Source organism: Pelobates fuscus, chromosome 4 (assembly GCF_036172605.1).
Source record: "Pelobates fuscus isolate aPelFus1 chromosome 4, aPelFus1.pri, whole genome shotgun sequence".
Taxonomy (NCBI): Eukaryota; Metazoa; Chordata; class Amphibia; order Anura; family Pelobatidae; genus Pelobates; species Pelobates fuscus.
Window position 1 is genome coordinate 386,569,554 of NC_086320.1, and position 10,935 is coordinate 386,580,488.

General features: G+C 42.6%; 1 protein-coding gene across 1 annotated transcript; it reads left to right on the plus strand.

The window, feature by feature from the left end:
• The first annotated feature begins 5,571 nt into the window (after positions 1-5,571).
• On the plus strand, positions 5,572-10,726 carry LOC134609259 (uncharacterized). The gene is made up of 5 exons (XM_063452899.1): positions 5,572-5,653; positions 5,825-5,919; positions 7,385-7,455; positions 8,352-8,406; positions 9,199-10,726. Exons 1-5 carry the CDS (start codon positions 5,620-5,622, stop codon positions 10,030-10,032), a joined length of 1,089 nt encoding a protein of 362 aa, XP_063308969.1. The 5' UTR covers positions 5,572-5,619; the 3' UTR covers positions 10,033-10,726.
• Positions 10,727-10,935: the final 209 nt, after the last annotated feature.

A 10,935-nucleotide genomic window follows, 5' to 3' on the forward strand; every position in this document is an offset into this window, starting at 1 on the left:
TAGTAGACGGGAGATGGTATACCCACGCTATGCACCATGTTATTATATAGTAATAGTAGACGGGAGATGGTATACCCACGCTATGCACCATGTTATCATTTAGCAACAGTAGACGGGAGATGGTATACCCACGCCATGCACCACGTTATTATATAGTAATAGTAGACGGGAGATGGTATACCCACGCTATGCACCATGTTATTATTTAGTAATAGTAGACGGGAGATGGTATACCAACGCTATGCACCATGTTATTATATAGTAATAGTAGATGGAGGATGGTATACCCACGCTATGCACCATGTTATTATTTAGTAATAGTAGATGGGGGATGGTATACCCACGCTATGCACCATGTTATTATATAGTAATAGTAGACGGGAGATGGTATACCCACGCCATGCACCATGTTATTATTTAGTAATAGTAGATGGGGGATGGTATACCCACGCTATGCACCATGTTATTATTTAGTAATAGTAGATGGGGGATGGTATACCCACGCTATGCACCATGTTATTATATAGTAATAGTAGACGGGAGATGGTATACCCACGCTATGCACCATGTTATTATATAGTAATAGTAGACGGGAGATGGTATACCCATGCTATGCACCATGTTATTATTTAGTAATAGTAGATGGGGGATGGTATACCCACGCTATGCACCATGTTATTATATAGTAATAGTAGACGGGAGATGGTATACCCACGCTATGCACCATGTTATTATATAGTAATAGTAGACGGGAGATGGTATACCCACGCTATGTACCACGTTATTATTTAGTAATAGTAGATGGGGGATGGTATACCCACGCTATGCACCATGTTATTATTTAGTAATAGTAGAAGGGAGATGGTATACCCACGCTATGCACCACGTTATTATATAGTAATAGTAGACGGGAGATGGTATACCCACGCTATGCACCACGTTATTATATAGTAATAGTAGAAGGGAGATGGTATACCCACGCTATGCACCACGTTATTATTTAGTAATAGTAGATGGGGGATGGTATACCCACGCCATGCACCACGTTATTATATAGTAATAGCAGACGGAGGATGGTATACCCACGCTATGCACCACGTTATTATATAGTAATAGTAGACGGGAGATGGTATACCACGCTATGCACCATGTTATTATTTAGTAATAGTAGACGGGAGATGGTATACCCACGCTATGCACCATGTTATTATTTAGTAATAGTAGACGGGAGATGGTATACCCACGCTATGCACCATGTTATTATTTAGTAATAGTAGACGGGAGATGGTATACCCACGCTATGCACCACGTTATTATATAGTAATAGTAGACGGGAGATGGTATACCCACGCTATGCACCATGTTATTATTTAGTAATAGTAGACGGGAGATGGTATACCCATGCTATGCACCACGTTATTATATAGTAATAGTAGATGGGAGATGGTATACCCACGCTATGCACCATGTTATTATTTAGTAATAGTAGACGGGAGATGGTATACCCACGCTATGCACCACGTTATTATATAGTAATAGTAGACGGGGGATGGTATACCCACGCTATGCACCATGTTATTATTTAGTAATAGTAGACGGGAGATGGTATACCCACGCTATGCACCATGTTATTATATAGTAATAGTAGACGGGAGATGGTATACCCACGCTATGCACCACGTTATTATATAGTAATAGTAGACGGGAGATGGTATACCCACGCCATGCACCATGTTATTATATAGTAATAGTAGACGGGAGATGGTATACCCACGCTATGCACCATGTTATTATTTAGTAATAGTAGACGGGAGATGGTATACCCACGCCATGCACCACGTTATTATATAGTAATAGTAGACGGGAGATGGTATACCCACGCCATGCACCATGTTATTATATAGTAATAGTAGACGGGAGATGGTATACCCACGCTATGCACCATGTTATTATTTAGTAATAGTAGACGGGAGATGGTATACCACGCTATGCACCATGTTATTATTTAGTAATAGTAGACGGGAGATGGTATACCCACGCTATGCACCACGTTATTATATAGTAATAGTAGACGGGAGATGGTATACCCACGCTATGCACCATGTTATTATTTAGTAATAGTAGACGGGAGATGGTATACCCATGCTATGCACCACGTTATTATATAGTAATAGTAGATGGGAGATGGTATACCCACGCTATGCACCATGTTATTATTTAGTAATAGTAGACGGGAGATGGTATACCCACGCTATGCACCACGTTATTATATAGTAATAGTAGACGGGGGATGGTATACCCACGCTATGCACCATGTTATTATTTAGTAATAGTAGACGGGAGATGGTATACCCACGCTATGCACCATGTTATTATATAGTAATAGTAGACGGGAGATGGTATACCCACGCTATGCACCACGTTATTATATAGTAATAGTAGACGGGAGATGGTATACCCACGCCATGCACCATGTTATTATATAGTAATAGTAGACGGGAGATGGTATACCCACGCTATGCACCATGTTATTATTTAGTAATAGTAGACGGGAGATGGTATACCCACGCCATGCACCACGTTATTATATAGTAATAGTAGACGGGAGATGGTATACCCACGCCATGCACCATGTTATTATATAGTAATAGTAGACGGGAGATGGTATACCCACGCTATGCACCATGTTATTATATAGTAATAGTAGACGGGAGATGGTATACCACGCTATGCACCATGTTATTATTTAGTAATAGTAGACGGGAGATGGTATACCCACGCTATGCACCACGTTATTATATAGTAATAGTAGACGGGAGATGGTATACCCACGTCCTGGTAACCCGCACACCATTTGGATAAATATGTATATAACGGTACTGAGGTTTCCCTCAAGGATAAAGGCTTTATCCCTGAATTGCACGCCTTGGGAGGGTGTGAGAGCCGAGCGAGAGATTAAGGGGTGACTGCGTGTTTGGTGGTGGTGGCCTAGTTTCTGTCCGTGGGAAGGAAGCAGTAACGCATTGCTAACTGGTTCCAGTCCATGAGTCTCTGGCCAGAGCTGCTCGGAGTGCTCCTGGCGGCTGGGAGGATTAACCCTTTAGCAAGCAGCTCCCTAGTCCTGCAGTGTACAAGCAGGACAGCTGCATGCTCCGGCCCGCCTCCTCCTCCCAATGAGTTAACAACGCAGTGTGATTACACATTCATGCTGACATGCCTCCCCTCCCCCAGCCTGCCCTGTCTCTTCTCAGCTTTCACCCCCCTTGATCCTCTCCCCCCACCATTTAGCTGCACTCTCTGTATTCACAGGCAGCAGATTCAGAGAGACACCGTGCGAGCGGCAGTGAATGCCCAGTGCCCGGGCCCTGGACGGGGTAAATATACACTGCAGGGATCCCAGGTTTCCCCCCAGCTGTGCCGTCATGAAGAGGTGGCACATTGGGGTGCCAGTACAGGGGTCTGCGTGTGCCAGCGTGTGTTCACATACAGGAAATGCTCTGCGACCTCAATGCTCTGCATTGTCAGACCTGGGCAGGAAATGATCTGCATGCGAGGAGGGTGGAGGAACAGCGCAGGGGGAGGCGTGCAGCTCATGCTCAGCCGCAGCTTGATTCTGTTTTGCTGCCATTATTTGTTAAGCTCGTGTCCTCACACGACCTTGCAGGCCGGGGACAGGCTGTAACTGGAGAGGGGCAGCTGGGGGGACGTGAAGCCAGCACAGGGGGATTCGCAGAGCCACAGCGCTGGGACCTGCAGAGCTTTGTGCTGCAGCGGGCTCCGCATGCCAGGCTGCTTGGTATCGGGATAATTATCATTTTATTATTGATATAGCACCAGCAAATTCAGTAGCGCTGTACAATGAATGGCATCTGTTTGATGTCCGTGCCAGTATAGCAACCACATCCAACATGGACGCAGCGTACTGGACCTGCGCACTTCTAATCCTCACACTGGCCAAGCTGGAGATTTGAGATCAACTCAGCTAAGTTTGTCTCAGTATCCCAAGTCAACTCACCACAACTCCAGCAGAGCACGTATTATCTGAGTGTGGCAGGGAGCGAGAATAGCGCTTAATAAAGTGTGGGCATTTATAATCAATGCAAGGCAGCCTCGTACACCTTCTATGTATAAATTATTACTGCCCTGCACGATGCATTCTTTATAAACATGCCCAAAGGATTAACCCCTGCCTGCTGGAAAAATATTACCCCTAAAGGGTTCCCAGTCCTGTGGGATCTGATGGCTTCCTGCGTGCATGCAGCGGTATTGGTCAATCAAACTGTTAATTATTTAATGATATGCAAAGTATGGAAATTCGGGGCAAAGCGAGCACTAAGGAACACAGAGCGTTGGGAGGGATGCGGAGGGCTTTTCATTCTGTAAACGCAGTAAGCGTGGCCAATCAATTGGCACCACTCTGACACTCAAAGGGTTAAGAAGAAATTGAGTTAAATTTTTTAATGGAATCTGTACTTTAACCCAGAAATCGCTGGCATTTGGCAAAAACTGAATTAAAACAAAATAAAGGATTGTTCCTGCAATATTAACAGACTATTAATAGATCATTAATTGAAATAAAGATACAGCCAGACTTGGTGGAAGATGTCAATAAATGAATACTGGCTGTACCTGTATTGGCGTGGGAGCCAGTCTTGCCCTACGTCACGGAAGGCTATTCGCTAGAGTGACAATTCACAACAATTTTAAGTGATTTTCACGATTTAGGCCACAGACAATTCTCCGACTTGGTTCTGTTTATTAGCTAATTCGGTCTAAAGATTGAAACGTACTGAATTCCTGACAAATTCTAACAGTAATAATTGTGTAAAAACGTGTAAAACGTGTTGGTTTATAAATCCTTTCTAAATGACAGCATTGTTACTTACTGCACACCTGCAAACATCTCCGTCCAGGACACAGGCAGTGTGACATGGGCGGGTCTACCTGTGAAATGGGTGCGTCTACCTGTGAAATGGGTGGGTCTACCTGTGAAATGGGCGGGTGCACCTGTGAGATGGGTGGGTCTACCTGTGATATGGGCAGGTCTACCTGTGAAATGGGTGGGTCTACCTGTGAAATGGGTGGGTCTACCTATGAAATGGGCGCGTCTACCTCTGAAATGGGTGGGTCTACCTGTGAACTGGGTGCGTATACCTGTGAAATAAGCGGGTCTACCTGTGAAATGGGCGGGTGCACCTGTGAAATGGGTGGGTCTACCTGTGAAATGGGTGGGTCTACCTATGAAATTGGCGCGTCTACCTCTGAAATGGGTGGGTCTACCTGTGAAATGGGCGGGTCTACCTGTGAAATGGGAGCTTCCATCTGTGAAATGGGCGGGTTTTTCTGTGAAATAAGCGAGTCTACCTGTGAAATGGGCATTTACACCTGTGAAATGGGCGTGTCGGTCTACCTGTGAAAATGGGTGTATCTGCTAGTTATAGGGGGTTTGGTCAGACTATGAAAGGGCGAGTCCTGATGCCCCTAAAGTAGGTGGCCAGACAGCCTCGGGAAGCAGACAATGCACAGAGTTCAGCTAAAGCCCTCTTTGTATGGTCTTAGAACCCTGTCCTCTCCTGCGACCTGCTGGACAGATTTGAGAATGTAGAACAGATCCCCAAAATGTGGGACTGCTCTGACAATATCAGGATTGTTGGTACTGTTGCTGTCTGTCTATGTTCTAAGTATTTATACACATTTAGGAATAGATGTAATTTTACACACAGGATTCATTGTCTCTTGGCAGCAGTTTAACCAGCACCGATTCTCTGACAGTTTGTCATTGTCCATCCAAATTATTGAAATTATCTTTTCTGTCTGTTCTTAGTGTCCGGGACCCCAGCGAGGACAATCCCCCCTCACAAAATGTCAAGTGTGGGGAGAGCCCCTCGGAAAAACACCAGCGTCAAGATGGCAGTTCAGGTAAGTGCTGATGGTACTAATGAATAGGTTCCAGCACTGGCGGGGTTAATGTTGGTAAATGACGGGAGGGGAGTCAGCCATATGACCACTGGAAGCTGGAGTTACCGGATGGAGGACCACAGGATGAATTATACAATTTAATAAAATTCCTGACTATTCCCACGTATTGAATAACCCTGATTGCGGAAGACCATTTAGTCGCCCTCTTGTGGTCAGATTTGGATCTGCAAATAATAAATGTATCCTCAGGGCCTTTCATTAAACTTTAACCAAGTCAACCATAGCAGATGTTTATTCTTTTTAATTCTTTTTTTTTGTTGTGCATGAAAAGTATAACTTAGTGACAGTTATGACATTATCAGTAAAAGTGATCAGCACATACATGACAAGCAAGCTGCACCATCTTTATAATCGTAATAAGAACAAGCCTATAACAACATGTCAGATGACAGAATGAATAATACCGAGGAGGCCCTGTGCTGGCTGCATGGGGAGAAAGGCAAGTAAGCGAGGCTGGAGATAACACAATACGACTGAGACAAAATGTGACAATGAAGGGCCTAGAGTACTTCCTAACCAACACCCACCAGGGGTATCGCAGAGTCCGGCAGCTGAGGGATGAGAGTCAGGCTCCGAACTTCCATGAGAAGCGGTGAGCTGAGCCAGACAATAGAATCGGGGATTCCCCCACTACCTCCCACTGGTATAGCAGATGTTTTTTCCTCAGTTTGGCCATTCAGACTTAGTCCTTGATTTAATATTTTTGGATATGTTTTTCAAATTATTTAATATTGTGGGAAAAAACCTTTTTATCAAATACTTTGATATTTTTTTTTTATTTGTGAATATATTTTATATTTTTTTTATATTTTGACAAAAACAAACATTTGAAAAGCATATCCAGCGATATTAAATCGAGGCCTTAATTTCTGAAATTGGAAGTTTAGTAATTAAACATGAAAGGTCCTCCAGACTATCGCTCTCCAATAAATATTCTCTGTTAAAAACCTTCCTTGGAGACTACAAACAGATACCTAGAACAATACAGCTCAACAAACCAAGGCTGTGACATAATTCTCCATGGACAACATATTAAGCAAACCAGGCAAATGTTCCTCAGTATTCAATATTTTAATAAAATATCTGCATTTACATTAACAAGAAACTTCAAATCTTATTTGTATTGGATAATCTATCCAGAAAAAGTCTTCCTAATGCAGGCACTTGCATAACGCTGACCCAAAGAACTTGCAGTCAAGCATCAAGACAACTGAAGCTCAGTCATAATGTGACATCACTAAGAGGCATGAAACGAGTAGGTCCTCCCTATTCATTCAGTGTAAATTGATGGGAGCAATAAATGTATGGAAACCGCATTATCTGACTGCTGATCTTGAAAGAACTCCACAAATTCACTTCATTTACGAGCGCATTCCATTTATCTAGAACTGTTTTTGTTTTTCAGGACACAGAAGAATCATCTCCACCATCTATAGTTCGAGTCACCATACCAAAAGTGCCTCTCACCAGAAAAAGGTGCATCCGTGCTATTTCTTATAAACCTGTCCCTCTTTTTCTTTCGTCCCAAACATCATGGCTCCTCAAATGACCCCGGACCATTAACCTGTACTACATCCTTGGTGGACTAATAATCATTGTCTTTAACGATCTTCAATAGATATGTACAAGATTCTGTTACTTAAGGACAGCGTGTATACACCGGTTTCACCCCCTGTAAATATAGTTTAAGATGAATTCTCATTTGAGCCAAGGACTCTAATCTTTAAAATGAATCATGTGTTTGAGTGAGTAATCATGTATGGGTGCCACGTGGATGAAGAGTAAGGGAATGCAACCTCTGATTGGCAAGAGAAGTAATATTCTCCCTTCACTAATACATTTAATTTTATAAGAGCATTTTTGGATGGTCCTTACTGCCGAAGCTTGGTTGTTACTCTTAGCCTCCGTATCATGGACACTGAGCTGGATGACTTGTTGATTGCAACTCACAGCCCTAACCATAGAGGTGACTAGGCATGATGGCTCCTGAAGTCTGACAGTTCCACTGCATGGCTTCTCTATGGTACAGTACATTGTGCAGACAGATCGACCTGCTCTCTGTGGTAAAGTCACCAGTTTTTCCGCTAGAGAGCAGGAAGAAGAGAAAGCGAGTCTATGTTCAGTAAAAGGGACATTAATGTGGAATGTGACCTTAGTCGCTGCTTGGTGGCATACATGCAGATATTAATGTCATATTATGAAACATTGGCTGCTTGTTTTAGCATAAGTCTCTAATAATGACATAAACAATGAGCCAGGGGATCAATGCAGATGATTGGAGGAAAGGGCATTAAATATATAATCAATTGTAGTGTGTTTCTTATCACCAACCAGGATCTGATCACAAATCAATACTTGTCTTTTATTTCCAGTAAACAAAAAGAACCATTAGCCCTCATCAGGAGAAAGATGCTGGCAAAGAACCAGGTAACTGATGGTCTGCCATTTTATTCTGTGGCCTTCACTGTCCCTCACTTTCTACTCTGTGACCCTCACATTCCACTCTGTCCTTCAAATTTACTTGGTGACCTTAATAGCCTTCACAATCCAATTTGTGACCTTCAGTATCCCTCACACTCTACTCTGTGGCTTTCACTGTCCCTCACAGTCCACATTGTGCACCTCACATTCTTTGTCCCTCAAATTCTACTCGGTGACTCTCATACCTCTCACATTCTGATTTGAGGCCCTCACTGCCGCTCACATTCTACTCTGTGACTTTAACATCCCTCACATTCTAGTCTGTGGCCCTTGCTGCCCCTCACATTCCACTCTGTCCCTCGAATTCTACTAGGTGACCTCAATATCTCTCACATTCTGATGTTTGGCCCTCGCTGCCCTTCACATTTCACTCTGTGACGTTAACTATCTCTCACATTCCCTCATGTTCTATTCTATGTCACTCACTATCCTTCACATTCTAGTGTGCAGCCCTCAGTATCTCCCACATTCTACTCTGTGGTTCTTGATGTAGCTCCTTGTTTTGTGTCTTTTATATTATTTTATAATTGGATATCAAGTTGCACTCTTACTAAAGTCCAACCCAGCCTTTATAATCCAGTGTTAGAAAATATGTATTTTGTAAGAAGTTATTCTAACCACTTGTTCAGACTTTATTCCTTTACACAACCATTTTTACTGTATAACTCCTAATACAAGGCATGACTGCTCTTCTACAAGATATTTGTGCCAATAAGTTTGTGTCTCATTGTATTGTAGGAAATCCAGGAGATCAAAATTCTGGGCTATGGAGATGACTCATTCCAGGTATGTGACAGCCCACCACAAGTCCACTCAAACATGAAGCAAGAGACCCTTCAGGATGACGAGCTATGCACAAGGTTTCCAGACAATGAAGTGTCAACACAGACTTCACCAGTTTATTGTTTTGGCACCTTGGATGAAGTGGTTGAGTTTCTAAACAACTGCAGCAAACAGGAAGACCGAAGCCCCCAAGCCATGTCCTTACCTGAAGACTCCATTGATGAGCCAGGATTAGGGGATGAGACATTGTCGAATGATGATAACATACGTACATTGAAGTTGGAGATTGAAGAAGATGATGATGATGACAATCAGCCAATAGTTTCTCGCCTCTATCCCAATCCACCAATACGCTATGCCCCCTCCAGTCCTCCCTGTTTTCCAGTGGTCAAACGTCGACGGAAGCAGAGATTTCATTGTGACTGGCAGGGCCCAGTGACAATTATTAGTTCACCTAATGTTCCAGTCAAGGCCATAGAGCTGAGAGTGGATGAGGACCTAGCTATGTCTATTCGACGACAGGTAGATGTCAACAACCCAGGGCCATTCGGCTGGCAGTTGGCCAAACTATTATTCACAGAGGAAGAACTTTATGGACACAACTTCAATGGCACAGATCAAAAGTTGCCCCTCAGTCCAAGGCGGGTACATGCCATTCAGCATGCCTTCCACGACTACTTCCCAAAAGACATTGCAGATGAAGCTCTAGCAAAAGGTAGAACCGCCATTAACCAGGGCATAAGGAACATGTTTTATGTTCGGAACCGCAGAGATGGAGATTATCCCTAGGTCAACCTATTAAATAAAAACAATATATGCAATGCCAGATTATTTTCCTTGCCAATGGTACATACCAGTACAATAGTCACCTTAATACAAAACGACTCCCGTTTTCAGAGGAGCAAAAATATGAATTACCGCTACACCATACAGTGAATAAATTGTGTTGATCTACGTGTTAACTAGGCAAGAAAAACTCTATTCCACTCAAGTCACATCTTGCCATGTGGTGAAGGAGCTGGCAATACAAACCAGTCATATCTGGAATAGCATCATGGAGAGCAAACATCTATTATTTTATTAGAAAAATTATATTGTTGCAACAATATTTACAAAATACATGGAATTTTAATGAAATGGTAAGACCTAGTCATTGACTAACTGCCTTCCGAGTTTCCTTCTCACAAGTGCTTAGTCATAGGCTCAATACTGACTGCAGTGTATAACCAATAATTCCAGCTGTGACAGATATACACTGCCATCTCAGATCCATCACCACGGAAAGTGAATCCATCAGGCATGACAGATTAAATAAAGAAAGTATTCAAATTATTCCTGCCACAACATCAATTGGGCTGATGAATGGAAACACAGAGAGATCATATTCCAAATGTGTTTGGGGATTTATTTCAATGTATTTTGCTATTATTTTGCATCTTGGGAAGGCTGTTTTTCTAATAAATGAAAATATATTTTAACCATTTTTCCATTTGTCCTGTTGACTGCACAGACAGCTTTTCTAAGAACGGCCAGATAAATCGGCTGCATTTTAGGCAGAGCACACCAAAATTCAACTGTTTCTTTTTCACATTTGTTAAAAACACTTCTGGATTTTATGACAAGTTCATTGGTTTAAAACACGTTAATTATTATCCTTTTGCCTTTGCTTTTTCTTTTGTGATATAAAGATTG

Excerpts from the sequence above, each read along its gene's own strand:
- LOC134609259 (XM_063452899.1), top strand. The coding sequence starts at position 5,620 with ATGTGGGACTGCTCTGACAATATCAGGATTGTTG. Across the intron at positions 5,654-5,824 it reads TGACAATATCAGGATTGTTG|TGTCCGGGACCCCAGCGAGG; the intron begins GTACTGTTGCTG and ends GTCTGTTCTTAG. Across the intron at positions 8,407-9,198 it reads AGATGCTGGCAAAGAACCAG|GAAATCCAGGAGATCAAAAT; the intron begins GTAACTGATGGT and ends ATTGTATTGTAG.